The sequence below is a fragment of the Danio rerio genome, chromosome 2 (assembly GCF_052040795.2).
Source record: "Danio rerio strain M-AB ecotype USA chromosome 2, GRCz13ab, whole genome shotgun sequence".
Lineage (NCBI taxonomy): Eukaryota > Metazoa > Chordata > Actinopteri > Cypriniformes > Danionidae > Danio > Danio rerio.
Genome location: NC_141022.1, coordinates 6528161 through 6554418, shown reverse-complemented (window position 1 = coordinate 6554418; position 26258 = coordinate 6528161). Strand labels below are relative to the sequence as shown.

Here is a 26258-nt window from a genome sequence, read left to right as displayed (position 1 = left end):
TATATTATATTATATTATATTATAATTTTATTCGTATTTTATTCAATATTGTTATTATTATTATTACTATTCTAATGTGTTTATGTTGCTTTTGTTTAAAATATCTTATGTTGATCTACATTTAAAACAGTTATTGAATTGAATTGAACAGAATGGAATTGAGAGAGAGAGAGAGACAGAGAGAGAGAGAGAGAGAGAGAGAGAGAGAGAGAGAGAGAGAGAGAGAGAGAGAGAGAGATCATCCGGGGATTTTCTTTGACTCCGCCCACATTCCACTGACCCTTAGCAGCGCTGTAAATATGGCGGAGGTAAGAAGGAAATTCTCATTATTGTCCAGAAATAAATAACCGCTTATTTGTAATTTAATGGGATACTTTATTGGTTAACCGATTTTAAAATTGCGTCATATCGAATATAATTGTTGTTAAGTTAAGCGGTATTTTATTCCGAAAGACGCGTTGAATTGTTTTAATATTTTTTGAAATTGTATTTCTGCAAAGTTAATAGAGTTAGCTCGCTTTCTGTTAGCCTGGCACTCTGCTATGGTTATAATTTTATATGTTACCATGCGTCAGTTATCTCTAATGTGTTTGCAAAAACGCTGACGAGACTGCTGATATTTTTTTTAATGTTCCTTTCTGAATTTATGGGTATTTTACACGCCGCATTTGTACTTAAAAACAATGTTAATCAATGCTAGGCGAAGTATTAGCTGTACATCAGCCTGAACTTCCAGAGTCACACAGAAACACACACATACAGAGCATCTCTTGGTTTATTTGGGTTCGGTTGGAGATTGGCCTAGCTTGCTGCAATGTTTTAATCCATAAAATGCATTTTTAATAGTCCACAAAACTAATTAAAATAAGATAAAATTGCTGCAGTAAATATTTTTTTTTCATTTTTAAGTAGGTCTGCATAGATTATAGATCCTGTATAGATTTTATTGAGGCATTTTTAAAGCTAATTTAAGTACAATATTGCAAGTTTAGTGAAGGAGTTCACAACTTATTTACAACAGTGACCCAATGCTGTACTAAAATTGATTATAAAATAAAAGACTGAGGTTAAGTTGGTTTTATTTTCGCACATTCTGACATATAAAGCTTTTTTAAGTAAATATAACTATTAATTATAATTTAACAATATTAATTATTTATATATAATATAACTATATATATATATATATATATATATATATATATATATATATATATATATATACATACATACATACATACATAAAATGACTTTATAGATCCTAACATATTCTTCTTTATGTTATTGAGGCATTTCTAAAGTTAATTTACGTTTAAAGTTAAGTCAAGCAGTTCACAACTAATTATATCAGGACCCAGATCCTACAGTGACACAACGACGTACCAAAATTAATCGTAAGATAAAAGATTGAGGTAAAGTTGGTTTTATTTTCGCTGATTCAGACTTTCTAGATGAACTTTATATATAAATATAACTATTAATTATAATTTAATCATAATGAATATAATTTATATGAAGAGTACAGGTGCAAAAACCTCTAAATGCCGTCTGAAATTTTCCTCTAAAATGAGCATTTTTATCCGGCTCCTGTATGTTCAGTAACATCACTTTTATTGTAAAGAATAAGTCCTTTTCTTGGTCTTTAAGGTGAAATATCACAACATAAACAAAGGAGGCTGAGAAAAATGTTCATTTTCGGTGGAAATTTCAGACGGCACTTAAAGTTTTTGTCTGAACTCTTCATATATATAATATAACTATATATAAGACTTTATAGATCCTTACATATTCTTATTTATATTATTGAGGCATTTCTAAAACTAATTTAACATTTAATGTTTAGTCAAGCAGTTCACAACTAATAATATCAGGACTTGGATCCAACAGTGACCCAACGCCATAAATTTGATCACAAAGTAAAAGATTGAGGTAAAGTTGGTTTTATATTTGCTCATTCTGACTTTCTTTGTAATAATATAATTTCAGAAAAGTTTTCTTTGCAAATTCTAAATAGAGGAGTCATATTAGCAGCCAATGAATGCTAATTGAAGTCATACTTGCATGCTATTTTCGACCGAATATTCAAAGCACAATATAGGCACCGTGTCACAAGTTGTCACTTTTAAAAAATGAACGAATGTGCGAATATAAAACCAACTTTACCTTAAAGTGTCACCTGGTATTTACAGCTTAAATAATGTGTCTTTGCTCTTTGGGTAAGGGATTCATCAGAATAAATAGCAAAAGTCAGTCCAAGGCAATCAAAAAATTAGAAAAAATTATTAAAAAAGCCTTTATTGACATGGCTATTCCTTTAAACTGCGCCGATTTTTTTTAGGAATAGCCATGTCAATAAAGGCTTTTACATTTTTTCCATATTTTTCGACTGCCTTGGACTGACTTATTCCCGTTTAACACTCGGTATTCCAATCAAAAGTTTGATATTTTAATTATTGATAACTATTGATAAAAATCATTAATACTTAATTATTGTTAATCCGATTGTTGAAGTATGCTCTTTCTTTTTAAATCGAAAGACATGCTTGATGTTGAAAATAGTGTTTACATTGTTGAGGTTTATTTTGACTTGTGTTGATTTAAATGCATTTGTGTCTTGTTTTTAGCCCTCTTTGGGGAGTTCAAGCCCAGGTAAGACGGCTACTAGATTTCCTATCGTAGAAAACTACGCAGTGTTTATTTACAGCAAGTGCAAATAGCTTGACTAGTTGACAGAAGTTTTTTTTACACAATGAAAACATCTGAAATCATCTGAAAACATCAGCAGTGGCCTGAAGAGTCGATCTTTTCCCATCACCTATTGGTTTGAATTTAAAATTTAGATAATTGAAACTGTCTAATCGATATTTAATAGTGGGAATTGAGAGTTTAGTAGGATTTGAAGTATTTTACTAATGCTTCCATTAGGCAGCATCTATTTAGGATGCTTATAAATACAAAAATAATATTATTTTATATGATATTATACAAAAAGAAGATATTTAGTTTGTAATAATACAAACTAATTTTCTTTTTTTGTTTGGATTTTATTAATATAATTAAACATTTATCTATACTTGAAAATAGGCCTATTGGGATATTTATTTTCTGTTGTATGATATATTGCACCAAAATATTTTGCGATAAAGGAAATTATAGTCATTTGAAGACCATTTTAAGCCACTCATTTGATGCCAGAATGACAATAAAGTGTCATCACAATGCAAGTACACTCTTTCAAAGTACACATCATATTTTATTCTTAAGAATATTTCATGTAATTGTCATTTTAGCAATTTATAAATCAGGCATTGGAATCAGAATTTGAAAACGCTAAGCAAAAAAATGTTAAGCAAATAGAAGTAAATGTTAACAAAAAAAGTGCAAGGCAAGGAGTAACAAAGGCTGTGATATCTTCTACTAGATCTATTTTCAGTTGTCTAGACACTCACATTAAAATATACTTTAGTAATTTATAGTAAATACTATAGTGTTTTTTTAACCACACCTAGACCTTCAATAGAGGTAGATATTGTGCAATCAGCTAAAATGTTGCTAGAATTGTTTTTATGTATGGACGATATACAGTTATATACGATATAACACTAAGTCAAAATTATTGTTATTTTTTCTTTTTTAAATATTTCCCAAATGATGTTTAACAGAGCAAGGACATTTTCACAGTATGTCTGATAATATTTTTTCTTCTGGAGAAAGTCTGATTTGTTTTATTTTGGCTAGAATAAAAGCAATTTTTAATTTTTTAAAACCATTTTTAGATCAATATTATAAGCCTCTTTAGGCTATTTTTTTTCAATAGTCTACAGAACAAATCATCATTATATAATAACTTGCCTAATTACCCTAATCTGCCTAGTTAACCTAATTAACCTAGTTAAGCCTTTAAATGTCACACATACTGTATAGAAGTGTCTTAAAAAACATCTAGTCAAATATTATTTACTGACATCATGGGAAAGATAAAATAAATCAGTTATTAGAGATGAGTTATTTAAACTATTATGTTTAGAAATGTGTTAAACAATCTGCTCTCCATTAAAGGTTCAGGACACCCTGGAGGTCTTCTTTTATATATTAACAGATTTGTGTGTGTTGAGCATCAGTTAAGACAATGTTAGCACCTGTCAGCTTTAATTGTGGGGAAAACTGGATAATTTTGAGCTTTTGTCAGCTCATTTTAGCTTCCGGGTTTAAATGATTTTTGGGGAGGGATCAAAATCGGCGCCGTAGCGAAGCACCGCAAGTGCAATGATGACGCGTTGGTTTCTCATTATTATTCAAAGCGGAGTCTCCTTATCCTATGAGAAGAGCCGGCTGCTTAATTATTCATGAGAGCATGACAGCACGCCCTTTCCGAAGGCAAGGCAGACGCAGACCTGCCAGACCAGTGCCAAGCTCAAGCTGTGAGACACGGACCCACGGGCACGCAGTAGCCGTTTATGAAGGCACGTATGTGTTTGTTTCCATGATCCACGGGGTTTGTTGCATGTTTTTCCCCGCGATCCTGTCAGGGCCGATCATACAGCAAAGCTGTGTGTGTGCTGCAAGCATTTTTGTCGGGAGAGCAGCACGAGAATTGGAGAATGGCGGATGTTGTCTTGTATCAGTTCATTCATTCACATTCAGACACATCGCCGTGCTGCTGTGTTTGCCTAAATCCTCCAGATTACCAGCAAGACTAATGGTTAAAATAGACAGGTCAGGAGACCTGCTCCACTGAGTCTGCATTTAGGTCTATGATTCAGACCTGGGGATTGAGGGTGAAGTCCTCATTTATAGTGTTTATATGAACACACTTATCTTTATAATGATATAAATTGTGGTTATCTGTATATGAAATTACAAATAGCAAATGTAGCAGGGCATTAAATTACTGCTTGTTTCTTTGCATTTTAACTTTGTAAACTATAAACTCATGCGTCTCCTCACGGTTTGTCTCAATTTGTGAGCTAACTGACATCAACAGTTGTTCGCTCCCCTTCTCCCCTGCTGGCCACGCCCACTCCTGCCCTATGCTCGCGGAGCTCCACGCCCATTAATCATGCATCTTTTGGAAAAATTCTGAACTAGACTTTAACCGAAAGTGGGGGGTGTCATGGCCCTTTAAACAGTAATTGGGGACAAAAATAAACAGGGGGGCTAATAATTCAGGAGAGCTAATAATTCTGACTTCAACTGTATAACGCATCAACCAAAAATGATTGAGGTCATGTCCATGTGATTAGTCGATATATTGATAATAATGCGAAGTGACAATAATGCTGGTTGCACTCTGTGTAAATAGCGTTTAACTATTTAATAGTTAATAATATTCAACATTTTCTGTGTGGAGTTTGCATGTTCTCCCTGCGTTCGCGTGGGTTTCCTCCGGGTACTCCGGTTTCCCCCACAGTCCAAAGACATGCAGTACAGGTGAATTGGGTTGGATAAATTGTCCGTAGTGTGTGTGTGTGTGTGGATGTTTCCCAGAGATGGGTTGCGGCTGGAAGGGCATTCACTGCGTAAAAACTTGCTGGATAAGTTGGCGGTTCATTCCGCTGTGGCGACCCCGGATTAATAAAGGGACTAAGCCGACAAGAAAATGAATGAATGAATAATATTCAACATTCTACTAATAAATTTGTCTTTATACTGTTGAAGTCAGAATTATTAGATTATTCCAGAAGACTTTTTGTTGGAGTGTTGTTCTGGGTGCTGATGACACAACGTATCTGAACAGCGGGGAGGGATGCGGTGGCAAGGGGTGCGCTACGTATTTGAGGACCAGATGGGAGACGCGTAATTTTCCGAGAGATTATCATTCATTTGCAGGCGTCCTGCAGTCTCTATGCATTATCGGGTACTTCCGGGAGACTTTAGATGTCTGTAATATTGACCTGAAAATGTTTTTAATAAAATGAAATATTACTTCTTTTCTTGCTGAAATAAAACAAATAAGACTTTCTCCTGAAGAAAAAATATTATAGGAAATACTGTGAAAAATTCCTTGCTCTGTTAAACATCATAAAGGAAAGATTTGAGAAAGAAAAGAAAATGTACTGGAGGGCTAACAATTTTTACCTTAACTGTATATTGTCCAAGGTTTGCTCAAGCAAAGTTTTGGTTGGTTCTGACAATGCTTGTTTTGACCCATGAACAGAGATGCTGTTGCCTGATTATGATGACGATCAGACCCCTGAAGACGAGGAGGTTCCAGAGGGAGACGCTAATTTCGGCAAAGAGATCGAAGAACTTGCTAAGGTTTGATATCTTCTTGATTCTCAACATGTTTCTGCTGATTTTATTTTGTTTGTTTACGGTTCAGCCTGCAGAACTGACATCAGGAGTCTGTTCTTTGTAGCTCGCTTAAATGATCTAAGATGATTTGGCAGGTCCTGGCAGGTCCTTTTAATCTTGATAACTGATCTCTGGCTAATTTGGTTCTTCAAACAAGTTCGTGGATCAGATTAAAATGTCTGGGTGAACTGATCTGAGATCGCTGCGTGTTGTGAAGGACAGATCTATCAATCCTCGAAATCATGATCAGCAATGCAGCGATTGGCTGACAGCACAGCAGCGTAATGACATCATCGGATTAATATTCAATTATCCATGTGGGCTAAATTACATAAAATTCGTAGTAAACGTTTTGTTAAATATGATACAAATAAATTTACACCTTGTTGTGGGCTGCATGCTTGGCCCTTTTATCTGTCAAGAGCAGTTTGTTTAGTTTTACAGTTAGAGCGGATTTTCCTTATTATAGTAGCCATAGTAGTATTATAGTAACTGTTTTTTTAATTGGCGTAAATTAATAAATAATAATTTAATTCTTAATTTTCTTAATTTATAAGAAATAAATAATTAAAATATTAAAATAAAAATTAAATTAAAAATAATTAAAAATAAAATATCAAATAACCGTCATATTGACTTTCAAAACATGTTTATGACTGCATGAATGTATTATTGCTTTATAAGTTTTCTCTTTGCACCACCAGGTGACAGTCTTTGTACTTTCATTTCTTAATGCAGATTGCAAGTTTTATTAATATATATATTTTTAACTTTATATATATAGTTAAAAATATTTACTATTTTCCCAAGTGTATATAACTACTACTGTAAGAAAATATCAGCATTTGGTTCATACTTTCAGTATTTTCTTTGCTTGAACTGACCCGATCTAATCCTGTTTATGTGAAATCAGCCTGCTCCTGGTCAGGTTTGAGCTACCAGAACTGTTGCTATGACAACAACTCTCGGATCAGTTTTGAAGAACGAAACGATCCTGGATCGTGTCAAATCGTCAGTAACCAAATCCAGCTAATCCACATATGAAGAACGGACCCCAGGCCACTGAAGAGAGTTGTGTTGGTCCCTTATTTATCAGGTTTTACCACAGTAGAATGAACCACCAACTATTCCGGCATATGTTTTACGCAGTGGATGCCCATCCAGCTGCAAATCTGGGAAACTGGGAGTACTGGGAAACATCCATACACTCTCGCATTCACACACCCACTCATACACTATAGCCAATTTAGTTTATTTTGTTCACCTAAAGCGAAAGTGTTTGGACTGTAGAGTAATCCAGAGCTCCTGGAGGAAACCCTCGACAACATGGGGAGAACGTGCAAACTCCTTACAGAAATAACAACTGACCCAGCTTTAACTCGAACCAGCGATCTTCTTGCTGTGAGGCGACAGTGTTGACCACTGAGCCACCGTGCCGCCTCAAGTAGTTGACTTGCAGAAGGAAAATGCCGTCGTCATTCACTCTTCATCCACCCGTTTCATATAAAAGCTGTTTGTTCCTTTTGTTGAGCACAAATGAAGATATTTTGGTAAATGTACTTACCTGACGAGTTAATTGTCACAGTTGGCTTTCATAGTTAAACAAAAATCACCGCGGTCCTACTACATGACTGTTATTTGTATTTCTGTTAATTGCAGGAGGGAGAAATGCCCATTCAGGAGCTGTTAAGTCTTTATGGGTATGGAGGCAGTGGATCGCCGGACGAAGATGAGGAGGATGAAGACGAAGATGAGGACGGAGATGAAGAGGAGGAGGAGGAGGAAGAGGAGGAGGAGGAGGAAGATGAAGCGGAGGATATGGATAACGATGACAGCAGCAGAAGCACCGGAGATCTGAAAAAGAGACAGGTCTGTCCCTTGAAGAACTTGTTTTATAAATAGATTTATACAAATTCAAGAATTAGATATTTTTTTGTCAGTAGATTTAAAATTCGACAAGTAACTAGAAATTTTCAGTGTATTCATTCATTTCTTTTGTTGCATTTGATTTGATTAGTTGGTTAATTTATTGATTGGTTGGTTGATTTGTTGATTGATTGATTGGTTGAATTTGTTTAAATTTGATTGGTTGGTTGATTGATTGAATTTGGTTGAATTTGATTGGTTAATTGATTGATTGATCGATTGATCATTGGTTGATTGGTTTGTTGATTGTTTTGGTTGGTTGAATTTGGTTGAATGTGATTGATTGGTCGCTTGGTTGGTTGAATTTGATTGATTAATATAATTGGTTGGTTGATTGGTTGGTTGGTTGCTTGGTTGATTGATTGATTGATTAGTTGAATTTAGTTAAATTTGGTTGGTTGGTTGAATTTGATTGATTGATTGATTGGTTGGTTGGTTGATTGGTTGAATATGATTGATTGGTTAAATTTGATTGATTGATTGATTGATTGGTTGAATTTGATTGATTGGTTGAATTTAATTTATTGCATTTAATAGAATTGATTGATTGATTGATTGATTTGGTTGGTTTATTGAATTTGATTGATTGATTGATTGATTGGTTGAATATGATTGATTGGTTGAATTTGATTGATTGATTGATTGATTGATTGGTTGAATTTGATTGATTGATTGATTGATTGATTGATTAATTGATTTATTGGTTTGTTGATTGTTTTGGTTGGTTGAATTTGGTTGAATGTGATTGATTGGTCGCTTGGTTGGTTGAATTTGATTGATTAATATAATTGGTTGGTTGATTGGTTGGTTGGTTGCTTGGTTGATTGATTGATTGATTAGTTGAATTTAGTTAAATTTGGTTGGTTGGTTGAATTTGATTGATTGATTGATTGGTTGGTTGGTTGATTGGTTGAATATGATTGATTGGTTAAATTTGATTGATTGATTGATTGATTGGTTGAATTTGATTGATTGGTTGAATTTAATTTATTGCATTTAATAGAATTGATTGATTGATTGATTGATTTGGTTGGTTTATTGAATTTGATTGATTGATTGATTGATTGGTTGAATATGATTGATTGGTTGAATTTGATTGATTGATTGATTGATTGATTGGTTGAATTTGATTGATTGATTGATTGATTGATTGATTAATTGATTTATTGCTTGGTTGATTGATTGATTGGTTGGATGATTGATTGGTTAGTTGGATGATTGATTTGTTGGTTGGTTGATTTATTTTTTTATTTTTGGTTGGTTTGTTGGTTGATTGTTTTGTTGGGTGATTGATTGATTGATTGATTGATTGATTGATTGATTGATTGGTTGGTTGGTTGTTTAGTTGGTTGATTGGTTGTTGTTGTTTTTTTTGGTGGGTTGGTTGATTGGTTGGTTGGCTGCTTGTTTAGTTGGATGATTGGTTGGTTGATTTATTGTTTGGTTGATTGGTTGGTTGATTGATTTGGTTGGTTGGTTGGTTTGCTAGCTGGTTGATTAGTTGATTGATTGGCTGTTTAGTTGGTTGGTTGACTGATGAGTTGATTGATTGATTGGTTAGTTGATTAATTGTTTGGTTGGTTAGTTGGCTCGTTGGTTTGCTAGCTGGTTGATTAGTTGATTGATTGGCTGTTTAGTTGGTTGGTTGGTTGGTTGGTTGACTGATGGGTTGATTGATTGATTGGTTAGTTGATTAATTGTTTGGTTGGTTGGTTTACTGATGGGTTGATTGATTGTTTAGTTGATGGATTGATTGATTGTTTGGTTGATCGATTGATTGATTGGTTGGTTGGTTGACTGATTGGTTTGTTGGTTGACTGATTGATTAATTTTTCAGGAGGATGGAGCAAAAGTTTCCACAGGAATAGTGAAGGAGAGTCACTCAACTGACAGTCGAGCTTGTGCGGTTAAGGCCTGCAACAAAGCTGAACTCATACGAACCAAGAACCACGGCTATTTTCAGAGTAATACACTTAAGCTTCATCCTTTATATTGTTTTCTTGTTTTCATGTAATGTTTATGAATGTATAGTGTTAAACGTCTGTGTTCGCGCTGTTTTTATTGATAATTTCATTTATTTTATTGATTTAGATAATGAAGTAGATGAAGAGTCGGAGGAGGATGATGACTATATTCCTTCTGAAGACTGGAAGAAAGTAAACACGTTTTTCAGCATCTTAATGTTCTTGCCTGTAATTTCCAATTAAAATGTGTGACACGCATGTTTTTAACAGGAGATCATGGTCGGGTCCATGTATCAGGCTGAAACACCATCTGGACTGTGCAAATACAAAGAGAATGAAAAAGGTAGGTATTTGCTTGTTTAAAATATCGGTCAAATTTCTGAAACTGCCCCGACTCAAGTTTTAACCAAGGTTTTTTAAAAAGTGTTTTCAAACAAAACAAACAAACAAAAAAATAAATATCTTTGAATGATATTAAAATAAAATGCAAATAAATAATGTTAAGTAAAAGAAACGCGTAAATAAATATACATATAAATATATACACCCCATATTGACAGAAATACACAGAATAGTAGATATTTTTGCAGATTTATTAAAAAAAAGAAAAACTGAAATATCACATGGTAGTATTAAATATTCAGACCCTTTGCTCGGTATTTAGTAGGATCCACTCTTCCTCCTCTAAGTGGTTGGCTGGTAAATGTTGGTGGACAGCCATTTTTAGGTCTCTCCAGTCCAGAGATGCTTAGTTGTGTTTAAGTCAGGGCTCTGGCTGGGCCATTCAAGAACAGTCACAAAGTTGCTATGAAGCCATTCCTTCGTTATTTTAGCTGTGTTCTTAGGGTCATTGTCTTGTTGGAAGGTAAACAAGACTGAGGTCTAGTCTGAGGTCCTGAACACTCTTGAGAGGGTTTGTAAATGAAGTAAATGAAGCTTAATGATTTTAGCAAATAGCTGTAATATAACAGACAGTAAAAAATTTAGGGGCGTCTAAATACTTTCTGTACCCACTGTACATTTTCAAATGTCAGTTAAGATTCTGTTCACACACTGTTTAAGCTCGGTTTTTATTCATTAAAGAACCATGAAATGTATATAGGTTTAAACAAAAGTTATGTTAGCAATGCATATTACTAATCCAAAATTACATGAAATATTTACGAAAAAGAAATTTTACTAAACATCTTCATGGAACTTTGTCTTTACTGTTGGAGAGGTTTTTATCCACTCTGGTGTGATTTTGAGCCTTAATTTGGCCATAACTTTTTCTGTGTTTCAGCTAGCAGAATGATTTTGGGTGACAAATCCTTTTTTGAGAAAATGCTTTGAAATAAATAAAACTCTGGACACTCTGGGCAAATTTACTACCCTTTTGTTATGTCCAGGATGAAAACATCCACTAAATGAAACTGCTGTAAAAATGCATCAGATAAATAAATTATCTAATTTCTTTTGCATAAATGTGTTAATCAACCTCGGTCCTGATCAAAACTACTAAATTGCTTAGAAAATGACAAGATTTTAACACTTAAATTGGTAAAATGTATACATAATGTCACTGATTTGGTGAAAACACACAACATGACATATTTTAATATAAAAAATAAATGTTGGATTGGATTTTTTTTTACATTTGATCAAAGTCTTGGCCATGTGAAACAACATTCCCTTTGCATTGTTTTTGATTGATTTAATTTTTTTCTTCCTAATTTACTGTTGGTGGCTGTGTTTGCCCCATTGACTTCCATTATAACCACATTTTTTGATTGCAAAACCATAATGTAATGATGCCTTTTTGATTGTTAGTGGTTTTTCTTGTTGGGAAAAATTCAAATTTGTATTTTTTACGTTTGATTATCAGTTGGCACCATTAACCCTTTAGATAGGCCTGTGCAATAAAAAAAACCTTAGTTCCAGGATTTTAAATGGATCATAACAACAAATTAAAGCACTTACTTTGATGTGCCTGAGAAAATCAAAATATGCATCTCAGCTCTCAGAACTACATGGAGTAAACAAAAACAAAGACTGTGTATTTCAGCACCATCAAAAGTGCTTATAATGGAAGTCAAATAAAGCCACCAACATTGAGTTAGGGAGAAAAAATTAAAATCTTACAATGGATCAAAGCCAGTGTCGTTACTAATCATTTACATGTCCAAGACTGTAATAAAAGGTAAAGAAAAATCCAGTCCACAATTACTTTTTATATTGAAAATACGTCATTTTGTGAGTGTTTTTTTTTTTTTTTACCAAATTAGTGTCATCATTTGTGAATTTGGCAATTAAAAAGTTAAAATTCTGTCATTTTCTTAACAGTTTAGTAGTTTTGATCTGTTGATTAACAGATTTATGCAAAAAAACTGAAAAAATATTTATCTGATGCATTTTTACAGCAGTTTAATTTAGTTGGATGTTTTCATCCCGCACATAACAAAAGGTTATCACATTTGAACAGTGCATAAGGGTTAAAATTTTAAGCATTGTAGGCATAAAATGAACATTTTGCCACATACTGTCACGAAATGGGGAATGATCACAAAATGCAAAAATCCAAGTGCATCAATTTATTAACAAAAAAGACAAAACAGATTTCCAAATCTTGCACAGAACTACAAGCAAGATACAAAAACTAGATGACCAGACAAAGGAACTGGCAAAAATCCAAAAACGGGTAAATACAAGGACAGGGTAGGAGTGCTAACTAGTGCTAACAAAAACGAACACAAACAGGAATCCAAGAATAATCGTAATACAAAAAACAAGATAACCAGACAACCATACCAGACGTGAGGAACTAACAAAATCCTAAGGCAACTAAAACAAGAGGACAAGAGGGTTTATAAAGACAGGACTAAATTAACTAACACAAAACAGCTGTAACATAACACAATCAGTAATACAAAGGATTATGGGAAATGAAGTAAAACTACAAAACAAACTAGTGCCCTCAAGTGTCCAAACTAGGGCACTGCAACAGGTGTAACACATACATTTCCAGTACTGTTCTGATATGCATCAATTTTTTGTCTTACAGTTTATGAAAATGATGATCAGCTGCTGTGGAATCCTCAAATGCTCCCTGAAAACACCGTGGTTGAGTTTCTGACAGACGCCTGTCGACGGACCGGAGAGGAGACGGGTGTAGATGCGATTCCAGAAGGATCCCACATTAAGGACAATGAACAGGTACTAAAGAACCACCTCTGGGCTTACTATTTAATCATTCCATTTGTAATCAAATGCTGCCTTGTTCCTTAATACACAAAACAAACAGTGTTTTCTCCTCTCAGGCGCTGTATGAGCTGGTGAAATGTAATTTTGAAACCGACGAAGCTTTACGAAGGTTAAGGTTTAACGTTAAAGCAGCCCGAGGTGAGCATTATGGGATCTTCAACCATGTTTTTTAGAAACTGTGAAACTTTTGGAATTATAACAGGCTGCGTTTTTTCGACAGAGGAGCTATCTGTGTGGACGGAAGAAGAATGCAGGAATTTCGAACAAGGTTTAAAGGCTTACGGAAAAGACTTTCATTTTATCCAAGCCAATAAGGTAATGCTCATTTAATGCCGTTCAATACAGTGGGTTTAATCCTGTAGGCAGATCATTAAAATAGAATTTCAATTTCAATTTTAAAGTCAGACTTTTTTATATTTGCTGAGTTTTAGATTATAAACATTTTTTAAATTTATTAATAAAACAATACTGTGACGTTCTTAAATGTGGCTAGCATGTAGCATACTGTATGTACTACGTGTTGTTTTGAATCTTATCTACAGGGCTGTGATTTTTCTGTGCAAACTGCATGAATATATTTACTTATCATTCATTCGTTTTATTTATTTATTTAAATTTTTGCACAATGTCACTTGTGTTTTTTAAAATTATTACAAATTATCAGCACAAATTAGCACATTTAAAGTATGTTAACCCTAAAACCCATATGCAGAACCCATATTAATTTAAAGAGGACCTATTCTGCCCTTTTTGAAAAGATGTAAAAAGTTTCTGATGTCCCTGAGTGTGATTGTGAAATTTCATCTCAAAATATTCATCAAATAATGTTTTATAAGTTTTTAAAACTGCCTCTTTTAGGCTTTGACCCTAATTGTGCTCCTTGACTATCGCTTTAAATTTAAATTCAAATAAGATTGTGCTCTTTTAAAAGAGGGCGGAGCTACAAATGCCTATGTGTCAGCATAGTGGCAGATTCAAAAACAAGACTAACAAGCTATGCTAATGAGGGAGAGATCATTACTAGAGGGCGGGGCTTTCCCCTCTGATGACACGTACAACAGGAGAATGTCAATCAAAGCGTTTCTGCAGACTGTTTTTATCAAGTGTGAATATAAAAAATAAAAGTAATACGCATTTACCGTTTGAGGCTGGTTATATTTACACACTGATGCCACACAACTGTTTAAAGCCCTTATAAAAATTATTTTTGCATAATAGGTCCCCTTTAATTTTATTTGCCTATTTGCATATTTGTGTCTATGCATGAGGCCTTTACTATCTTTTTCTTCATTAGGTGCTGTTAGTCTAAACGTTTGAACCTTGACATTGATGTTTTTAAATATATGTAATTAGCTAAGGGAAATATTTATTACCTGTTTTTTTACAGGGTGTCCGTGGGGTTGTAAAAACGTAGTAAATGAAATTAGCCAAAATTAAGCGTATTAAAAAGTAATAAACGTCATCTGACGAGGTATTATTTTTTCGAGCCCAATTTTTTTAAGATAAATTTTCAATTTGTGTTAAGTGCAAGTCTTTATTCTGAAATTTGCGTGGATTTATTTTGTATGTTGATAGTAGGACCTGTTTAAGACTATTAATATAAACTCGCTTGCACGGACATCACACAGCGCCTACAGTTAAACACACAGCGGCTTATCACGACACCTTTATCGCATACCTGCTAACACTCCCGTTTTTCCCGGGAATCTCCCGTATTTTAGACCCATCTCCCGTTTTGTCATTTCTCCCGGAAAACTCCTGGAATTTCACCCCTTCCTTGTTACAATCCATAACACCCCAGGATAACCGACTTTTCCGATGGCAGCCAGTGCCCGGTGCATAGGACAGACCAAGCACCCCTTCAGGTCGCCTACCCCATCAATAAGAAACTGAGGATATGATCGTGACACGAGGCTGTCAATCAATATTGGTGGGCGGAGGGACCGCTCTCCTACGTAAAGCTGCGGTCGGTCTGAAAACCGCTCCAATTGGTCCACCGTTTTTATGTTGTTAAACTGAAAAAAAAGGACTGTGTGTGTTTATATCACCCCAATATGACGGTCTATACACTATACTTACACACCTGTCTGTCCAAACAGCTTGAAAAGTAGATTTTTCACCATAGGAGACAGTGCTCACTGCAGAGCCATTTAAGCAGAGCTGAGCTCCAGCGAGGGGGAGCATGAGCTCTCGCTCATCCTCCTATAAGCTGTTTTAGGCCCCGTTTACACTAGTGCGTTTTAGTTTGAAAACGCATAAGTTTTGCTACAGTTACGCCATCCGTCCACACTACGCCGGAGTTCTCGAGCGCCGAAAACGGAGCGTTTCGAAAACGCTGGAGAGGCCGTTTTCATTCTGAAATGCTGCTGCTCCGTCTCAGTGTGGATGATGGAAAACGGAGACATCTGAAAACGGAGGCGGGGCTGCAGACGTTCGTCTCTCTGATTGGGGCTTTTCCTGAATATTAAGTAGCTTAACACACACAGTTCAGTCCTGCATTCTCTCCGTGTAAGTTCAGACTTTGCAAGTTTGATCAAGGCTGCAGTCTCTTCTTCTCAGTTTGATATGGAAAAGCAGACTATACCGAGGACACGGGTAAATCTTCAAAGGGAACAGTGTACTTTATAACTTCATTCACATCACCCCGGCTTCGTTGTTTCACTTTCTCAACAATAAAATGTAAACATGATTTAAGGAACTGCCTATTTTAATTTTAATATTAGCAACTTAGACAGCAGACATGTTGAGGCGTCGTGCATATGAGCGTCATCTTCACTGTGTGAATATTTATAACAAATTGGAGCCTATAACAACCGCCTCCTTTCAATTTCAGTGAAAATACGAAACATACCCTCTCTTTTGCTGAATATCAGTTTTAATAATCGATAATGACCATTATAAAAGTATAACTTACAATAAGTTTATACATTATAGGAAATAAAGGCAAGCGATCAGTCAATATACAGAATGTACGTTCTTACATTAATCATTAACCTATCTTTGCGCTCAGCCAAAACACGTTACCTGAGAACAAGTAATAGATTCCAATGACCAAAGTCAGGGAATATGTCGTTAGATAAAGACAACAAGATAAATGAAATATCCCGTTTAATAAATATAGTGAGATTAGATCCAGCGGGAGATGCTTGATGAGAAGTCCGACTAGCAGAGCTCTCATCTGGGTATATGGGCTGCAGCGCTTGCCCGAGAGTGTGAGTGTGGTCACGTGATGAGCGTTTTTAGCGTTTTGGTGTGGACGGAGAGCAGTTCAGAAACGCTGGGTAAAACGCGAGTGTGGACGCGGATCGTTTTCATTCTAAAACGCCGTTTTGAAACTAAAACGCACTAGTGTAAACGGGGCCTTAATGCGTACACCAACCCCCCCCCCTAACCCTACCCCCAGTGACATCACTCGTAGAAGAAGTGCAAGAAAGGAAGAGCGAGAGCTCAAGCTCCCCCTCGCTGGAGCTCAGCTCTGCCCTAATGGCTCTGCAGCGAGCACCACTTGCCTTTAATCAATTAAAAATAAATAAAATATTATTCTAATGTTTTGGGCGTTTTTGGACAGCTTTTGGGCTGAAAAAAGTCTGCTATCTGGCAACACTGGTGGTAGCTTGACAACAGAGCTGCGACGTCAACACAGAATCTATCAGCACAGTTGTCTAATTGTGCCAAGAATTTCGGCCATAGAACGGTTTGTAATCATGCCGTGCCGTTCCAGGCTCAGTGGAGAAACAACCGTAACCGTACTGAATAGTTCTTAGAAGAGTGGCTATTGACATTAATGACATATATGAGATTGATTAAAAACTATGGACAAAGGTCCATTGTGACATTTTGATTAATCCCTCTGCTTTACTTAAATCTATATGTTATCTGCAGTCGTGCTGGTATTAAACTTTTTTTGAAGGTATTAAAAAAGGTAGTAAAAGGTATTCAATTCAACTTAAGAAGTTCTGTATATACCCTGTTTTAGTATAATCATAACATGAAAAAATTGCAGATAAATTAGCATTTTGCAAGATAGTTATAGAAATAAATATCGAAACACTCAATCAACAATATGCGACTACATTTTCATTTTTGGGTGATCTGTCCATTTCAGTCATATTTAGCTTTGGGTTTTTGTGCCATTCTGTGGCTGAAATTAGGCGGCTTCAGTGGCTGCTTCTTCTAAAGATGATCAGCGTCTCTCAGCAAACTGTAATCCCCGCGGGATCTGTGGTTGTGGTGGGATATCATGGATTCAGAGTCCCCTGAGCCTTTGCTGTTTTTCAACCAACAGCTGCTAGTGGAACGTGATGAGGTGAAGGGAGATAATGAGGATGAAGTGGTGTTAACTTGCTGTCTCAGAGCTGAGCCGGATGACGAGGGAAATGACTCTATTCTGTCTTTGGCTCAAGCGTTAAAGCCATTGAGCGTGAAGAGTGGAGATTTGTTGACTCAGATTGTGTCATTAGCTATGTTTCCATCCACCTATTTTATGCGAATTTTGCAAATGCGCATAAAAAAAACAGTTGATGGAAACGCCATGATGCGCATACATTTTGAAAATGCGCCTAACTGGGTAGGATAAACTTTTTATTCGATAAGGAAAGATGCGCATAAACTGCGATGGAAACACTTTTACCGCACAAACTCCAGCATGCGCATTAAAAAAGGTCATGTGATTTTGTTGAAAGAGATCATGTGATGCTTAATGTGTGTGAATGGATAAAACGTCAGGCTGAGCGCAGTCAGGCAAACGCCACTGCGCGCTCACTGCTTGTCAGGATTGTCTTCTGAGGCGCATTCATTTAGAAAAGATTGATGCAGCTTCTACTGCAGCAAATGCAGTTTTTACTGTTGATATTTGGCGGCAGTTAATCAGGAAGTGACGATTTTCTTCGCTTTGACTCGTTGGATGGAAACGATGCTTCATTCGCACAACTTTTATGCGATAATCGAGTTTTGCGCATAAAGTTTATTCGCATTTTTGGATGGAAACATAGCTAGTGAGGGTTGTGCCGATAGACGATGGTATCGCGTATCAACCGCAGGCAAAGATATCGTCGAGAGCTGAGACCTATGCCGATTTAAAGACGATATTTAGTTTATTTCGAATCAATATGGACCTATCAGATTTCAATTACATCATTGAATAAAGTTATAATAATAATATATTTTAATCATCATCATTAATAATAAGTGAAGTTTATTTAGAAACTAATTTCGAGAGGATCACATGCTTATGATTGCTGGTAGGTTAGCCTCAGGATCTGTGTGTGCGTGTGTGTTTTTTTTTTGCCAGAACACATGCCCGTTATTTATTTAGGAATTTTTCCAATTTCAGGTCAGAACACGGTCTGTTGGAGATTGTGTGGCTTTTTATTACATGTGGAAGAAGTCGGAGCGATATGACTTCTTTGCTCAACAAACTAGGCTTGGAAAAAGGAAGTACAACCTTCATCCGGGAGTAACGTAAGTATCTGTGCAAACACATCTTATTGACCTCTCCATTCTATACCTGGACATTCATCTGATGTCATGAATGTGACTGTTGTGGATCTGTAGTTATACCTAGTATTGGCTAATGAAGTGAATGATTTCATCACTGCTTTATACCAATGGTGGTGGTGGCACTGGGGTTTGGGCCCGTCATTGCTGCTTGCAGCTATATTGATTTACTATTATAAACCACTAGATCATTTTTAAGAATAAGGCTATATTTTTATGCATGATGTATGTTTATGCATAGTGGTTGTTATGCATAGTGGTTGTGTGCATTTATTGAGAAGCCACAGTTGCAAACAATATAGTCAAATTTCATGGTCATATTTGTTATTGTTAATACAGTAGGCAGATTTGGGGACAGCAAAGAGCATTAATTACTGCACAAAGCAGTACTTGAATGTATTGCATGTTTGTAATTGCATTTTGTGCGTAGGGACTACATGGACAGACTTCTAGATGAGACAGAAAGCACTGCGTCCAGTCGAGCAGCCACTCCACTACCTGCAGCCTCCAGCAGCAGCACCACCAGCCAATCAGAGCGAGAGGAGACGAGCGGACACAACGGTGCGGTTCATTCTCTCGTTTTACACTTCACATTGAAATGCTTTCTTGCATATTTTATGTCTCACTCTTGTCTGTTGAACACAATGCGGTGTTTAAGCACTCAAAGGTTAGAGGGAAATGGATGTTTTAAAAATATCACTACTGATTATTATCAAAGTTACTTTCGACAACCATACCGTCAGCATTAGCCTTGCCAAATCAATGAAAGCAGTTTATCCTTCTGATTATAATGCAACACTGTGGGTATTTTCTGGGTTTATTCGAAGACTAAAGTGTCTGTGGAGTGTCTGAGAGTGCTTTCTAGTCTTCACAACCTTGCTTTTCTGACAAGATTCGCATGATAGCATGCTTTTCACTTTGATTAATCGAACAGCAACCTCTGTTTAATACAGTGTATCTACAGGTGAAGTCAGAATTATTAGCCCCCCTGTATTTCCCCCCCCCAATTTCTGTTTAACAGAAAGAAGAGTTTTTTTGACACATTTCTAAACATAAGACTTTTAATAACTCATTTCCAGTGTTTGGGAGGTTACTTCGGAAATGTAATAGATTACAGATTACAAATTACCCTATTTAAAATGTAACAAGTAGTGTTCCTTTTAGATTACTTTATAAAAGTAAAGGAACTGATTACATCTGATTACTTTTAAGTTTCTCATGGATATTTATCTAAATCATTTTCAAGCGTTTATACCAAGCAGGTGTGAGCTTATAGTAGCTCTGTTTACTGTTAGCATTTCACAATCATTCATCACTTGAATTATATTAATTTAATTTTAGAGTACAACCACCACACAACCAGACCTTATAACAACAAAAATAGTTTACTGTTGTTAAAAAATCTAATTTTAGTTAGTTGTGCAATGTGATTTTATGGCATTTGCAATAAAAAAAAAATACATCTAAGCTATTTTTGAAATTTTTATTTTTAAATCGAAGCAACTTAAATCCAAATCAATCGCATCTTAGTGATCAATAAAACTATGAATGAAATATGAGGCCGAATAGCAAATAACAAATTATAGTATATAACAGCAAAAACTAATAATACAATAAAACCAGGTGTTGCGCTTTTAAAATACTATAGTGTTTATGGTAAAAGGAAATGTTTAGGAATAAGCATTATATTGTATACATATTTACTTCTCTTTATTAATAAATTACACTACATAAAGTAGTATTATTAGTGACTATCAGGAACTAATAGTAATTACCATAGTATACTTTAGTCTTCACTACAGTAAACTATACTGTATATGTAGACGTCCTCTTCCTCAGTCATCTTTACATTAAACAAATTTTTTTTGTAAGCCTAATTGATTGGCGACATCACCGATCAGAGCAAAAGGTGGCAGTAGCACACCAAAAAGTTTGTTGTCGACCACCGAAAAACAGGAAGAAGAAATCGTCATTCTTGCTATCATATGGATTTACTTTCATCGGCTAGACATCAGCCTCACAGCTCTGTGAATGTCGGTGCCGTCACTTATTGATATGTAGCTTGTGTGGATGCTAATGCGCTACTTGATAAAATAAAATAGCTTTACTACTGAAAAGCTATTTAATTTAGAAAAAAGCGACGCTACCGCTACGCTACTGAGAAATGTAGTTAAGCTAGTAGCGTCAATACTTGCTTCTGCCAATGCTTTAAGCGGCAGTTACGATTAACGTAATTGGTAGACGTGGTGTGCCGCAAATTCAAACCGGAAAACCAATGGTCTTAGCAGAAGGCATCGTGCATATCAGACACAGGCAAAGAAACAGATTAATTTTATTCAACATAGCCCAGATTTGTAAAGAAAAATTTTAAATGTAACCCCAGTTGTAATTCTTAACATTTTTATTAGTAACTGTAAATTAATTACATTTTTTCTCAGTAACTGTAACGGATTACTGTTACTTTTATTTTGTAATTAAATTACGCAATGCCATTACATGTAACTAGTTACGCCCCAACACTGCTCATTTCTGATAACCGATTTATTTTATCTTTGCCATGATGACAGTAAATATTTTACTAGGTATCTTTCGAGATACTAGTATTCAGCTTAAGGGTGCTTTCACATCTGTAGTTTGCTTAATTTGGTCCAGAACAAGGGTAAAAAATGATACATTGTTGCGTCTTCTGCCGTCTTTGGGTCGTTTTCACACCACACTGCTGGCTCTGGTCCGAACCAGTTGAAGCGAACCAAAATGCAGTCATCTGACAAAATCCACATCTCTCATTGGCCAGATGTTGTTGAACATATTTCGTAAACTGCTTATTGATTGGTCAGAATTCATGTGCGGGAAAATGCCAGTGAACTCCCGCAGGTAAACAAAACCTTTTACTCTGGAGGGACGACTGCGCTGGCTGATTGTATTCCTGCTTTAGACAAACTATACAATTCGAAAATGAAGCGCGGCCGCGGCTGGAAAACAGGGTTTAATGCATCGCTCGTCACTTCAGGAGGAGACGTAAATTAATTTAGCTAAACTGCGACATGCTCATCTTGCGTAAATATTACCAACGATTCATCAGGTAATGTTTTCCCTCCTCTCTCTCTGTTGGTAAAGCGCTGTCAACAAATATTTTTCCTCCATATCATATAATGCACAGCGCATCGGCCTACGACAGCTGAATTTGTCCAAAACGCGCAGTACTTTTTGCGGTTGGATCTGTTTTAGTAGGGATCATATTCTCATCACAATCGAACCGCTTCAGCGTTCGTTTGAAAGCGTACCAAGACCACCTCTTCAAGCAGGTCTCGGTCCGCTTATTTGGTGCGCACTCGAGTACGATTGCTGCATTCTCACCTGCCCAAACAAATCGTACCAAAAGGGGAAACGAACTCTAGTGCGATTCAATCGAACTAAATAAGGGAGGTGTGAAAGCACCCTAAAGTGACATGTAAAAGCTTAACTAGGTTAATTTGGCAGGTTATGTATTTAGGGAGGTCATTATATAACAATAGTTTGTTCTGTGGACAATCAATAAAAGTATTTCTTAAGAGGATTAATAATACTGACCTTAAAATGGTTTTTAAAAATTAAAAACTGACTGCTTTTATTCTAGCCGAAATAAAACAAATAAGACTTTCTCTGGAAGATTCAAAATTATAGCAAATACTCTGAAAAAAAAAGTCCTCTGTTAAATATAATTTGGGAAATATTTGAGAAAGAAAAAAAATCACAGGAGGGCGAATAATTTCGTATATTGTGGTTTTTCTTTCAGGTCTCAGCAGTCACAGCTCCAGTGCAGACGGCATACAGACATTGAGCAGCGACAACGAAGCAAAGATCGAATCTGTCCAGGCCAACGGAGCACCTAAACACCTTCTACACACAGATCACACGGACTCCAACGGTGTCAAACTAACCGAAATCCACAACACAAATAGAAATGGTGCAGTAAAGCACCAACTTGACTGCCAGAGCCTCGAAAGGCCAGCAAAAAAGTGCCGGACAGAATCAGACTCACTGGCCCAAGTTGAGACGGACCCGTCCAGGCTTAAAGAAGACTGAGCAACAAAACAAAACAAAAGCCAGACCAAAATCAGAAAGCGTGGGAGTGGGACACCTTTCGACTCGATATCCAAAGCTGAGCTGCTCCAAAAAACAAAATAAAACACACCACCTTTCAATCCCGAACTACAGCTGAATAACACGCCTTTTTCACGAACACCATTTTACAGAGAAATGTTTATTCTATATGTAATGGATATTTTTTTACCAACGAGATATTTATATTTTTTATTGAGACGTTTTTGACAATGGGTAGATATGCTGTGTAAGCCTTTATACATAATGTGCGAGTGCTGGTGTGGTTTGGCCATGACCAGTGTGTGTGTGTGTGTGTGTGTGTGTGTGTCTGTCCAGGTACATCAAGCCGTGTTTTAGTTTATATTCTAAGCTAATGGTTAGCTTGTTTGTGTTAGCGGAGGGAGGCGTACTGAAAGCAGATATAGTCAAAAATAAATAAGCCAATGGAATCACTCCTTATTAATTTACACTTATTTTATGGCTAAGTGTCCAGAAACTCAGTTTGCTAGTTTTGATCTATTGTTTTTTTTTTTTTTTGCGTAAAGAAAATGAGGCCAGTTTTTGTGAATTATTATTTAGCGTAGACATTTTCTCATTGATTCTTGTAATTGTTACCCGAACTGAATACAGCCTTAAACAAGACTATGAGAACTCCCTACTGAAAAAAACAGCCTAGGCTGGTTGACTGGTGTTAGCTGGTTGACCGGTTTTAGCTGGTTGACCAGCTAGGTTTTAGAGGGGTTTTGGCCATTTCCAAGCTGGTTTCCTACCATTTCCAGCCTGGTCTTAGCTAGTCAGACTGGAAAATGACTGGCTAAACTTAGCTAAAACCAATTTGACCAGCCTGGTTTAAGCTGGACATAGCTGGTTTTGGCTGGGCTGGTCAAGCTAGTCATCTCCCAGCCTGACCAGGCTAAAATGGCTGTAAACCAGCCTGGAAATGACCAAAACCAGCCTGAAAATGGCCAAAACCCCTCTTAAACCAAAACTGGTCAACCAGCTAAAACCAGCCAACCTGCCTAGACTGGTTTTAGCTGGTTGACCGGTTTTAGCTGGTTGTCCAGCTTGATTTTAGAGGGGTTTTGGCCATTTCCAGCCTGGTCTTAGCTGGTCAGACTGGAAAATGACCAGCTAAATTTCACTAAAACCATCTTGACTAGCCTGGTTTAAGCTGAACATATCTGATTTTGGCTAGGCTGGTCAAGTTGGTTTTAGCTGGTCATCTCCCAGCCTTACCAGCTAAGACCAGGCTGGAAACCAGCCTGGAAATGGCCAAAACCCCTTTAAAACCAAAACTGGTCAACCAGCTAAAAACAGCCAACCAACCTAGGGTGGTCTAAGCTGTTTTTCTTTTAGTAGTGATGAAATGGAAATGCTTTACTATGTTCGTATTATTGGAGTATATAGATAAAATGTGTGTAAAAGTCCTAAATATAGTCCTAATTTGGCTTCATTATCTTTTAGCAAATATAAAATTGCAATGTTATTATTTATTTTTAGAGAAAGAAAATGGACGCCTGTTTGTTGGCTTTTGTCTTGCATTGTATACATTTCTTACAGATCTTGGTTTAGATTTTCACCTCAGAAATACCTTATTTTACAATTCTTGCAATTAAGGAAACTTAGAGCCAACAAAATATAATAGAATCGACACCGACAGTGAAATTAAGACATGTTTCAGTGTAATTCAAGTAGGGTTAATCTTGCGAATATGTCCTTGAAATGTATGAAGATCCTAGAGGAACGTATTGAATGTCTTTCATAAACAGTTAATTTGTAAAACTTAAGCATTTATTTCTTCTTTTAATCTCCGTTTATAATGTCAGTCAGCTGAGTTTAATAAGTTGTACTTTCTTAGATAGACCAATTTTAATACAATGAAACACACAAATGAATTTGTTGCCACAGGTATGTCCTTAAATATCTAATTGTACGCATTATATTTTCATATTTTTTTGGCAGGATGCTCTTTTGACTGTAATTCACCTCCAGTACTTCATTATAAACAAGACTCACCTCATTCTGTGGATAAACCCCCTCCTCATTAATACTTTAATGAAATCATGGTGCTATATTTCCTCTGAATGGTCGTCTTCATTGGCTTATTTATTGTTATTTGTGTTGTTTGTCCTCATTGTAGTTCGGTTTTCTTCATGTATGTGACTGTAGCATTCATCTTAAAATGGTTGGAGTGGGTTGTATGCGATCATTCTGACCAGAAAGTATACATTAAAAACATTTAAATAGCGAATTTGCCGCTTCGTTTTGTTTTTGAAAAAAAAAAAAAAAAAAAGTAAATGTGTATTGTTACCGCTCTTTTTTTTAAAGGATAGTTTACGTTTCTCGGCGGCCATTTGCGACGCCCCTGGACAGTTCATCCAAAGTGAATGGAATTCTGAACAAATACCAGGTAAACTCGAAATTAAACTGCACAATTCAAATCAGCAACAAACCTGAAATGACCTGTCCCACATTTAAAACACGCAATTCAAGAAATGTATGAAGCTGTTGTAAGGCTATAAGGAAATGAGGTCTACGCACGGTTTACCTGAGATAAAAACGGCCACCTTTTTAAAGGAGACATATTCTGCACCTTTTTACAAGATGTAAAATAAGTCTCTGATGTCCTTAGAGTGCATATCTAAAGTTTCAGCTCAAAACTCCACACAAGTAATGTTTTTAACAACTGTCACTTTAAATTCAAATGAGATTCCCTGCTAAAAAAATCCAGCTTAAACCAGCCTAGGCTGGTTGGCTGGTTTTAGCTGGTCGACCAGGCTGGTTTTAGAATGGTTTTGGCCACTTCCAGGCTGGTTTCCAGCAATTTCCAGCCTGGTCTTAGCTGGTCAGGCTGGAAAATTACCAGCTAAATCCAGCTAAAACCAGCTTGACCAGCCTGGTTTAAGCTGGACATAGCTGGTTTTGGCTGGGCTCCCAGCCTGCTAGGCTGGTCAAGCTGGTTTTAGCTGGTCATCTCCCAGTCTAACTAGCTAAGACCAGGCTGGAAATGGCTGGAAACCAGCCTGGAAGTGGCCAAAACCCCTCTAAAACCAGCCTGTTTGACCAGCTAAAACCAGCCTAGGCTGGTTTAAGCTGCATTTTTCAGCAGGATTGTGTTCTTTTTAAAAGAGGGCTGAGCTATAAATGCCCATGTGTTAGCATAGTGGCAGATTCAAAAACTAGAATAACTTCCTATGCTAATAATGGAAGAGATTAGGTCACTAATGGGCGGGGAGAATGACAATTAAAGTGTTT

The 26258-nt window shown here is 36.2% G+C and overlaps 1 protein-coding gene and 1 long non-coding RNA gene across 2 annotated transcripts; one reads left to right on the top strand and one right to left on the bottom strand.

Moving 5' to 3' along the window:
* Nucleotides 1-282: 282 nt before the first annotated feature.
* On the top strand, nucleotides 283-25250 carry mier1b (mesoderm induction early response 1b, transcriptional regulator). Its single transcript, NM_001291343.1, is given in 13 exon segments — nucleotides 283-308; nucleotides 2625-2649; nucleotides 6158-6258; nucleotides 7954-8163; nucleotides 10058-10184; nucleotides 10312-10376; nucleotides 10455-10527; nucleotides 13225-13376; nucleotides 13481-13562; nucleotides 13645-13739; nucleotides 18757-18884; nucleotides 19351-19481; nucleotides 22696-25250. Coding segments are annotated over 13 exon segments (1488 nt in total). The 5' UTR covers nucleotides 283-299; the 3' UTR covers nucleotides 22986-25250.
* Nucleotides 3024-6152, bottom strand: LOC147846194 (uncharacterized). The gene is made up of 2 exons (XR_015478223.1): nucleotides 3672-6152; nucleotides 3024-3552 (listed from the first exon to the last, which is right to left on the bottom strand). It is a non-coding gene; the product is annotated as an uncharacterized LOC147846194 (long non-coding RNA).
* Nucleotides 25251-26258: the final 1008 nt, after the last annotated feature.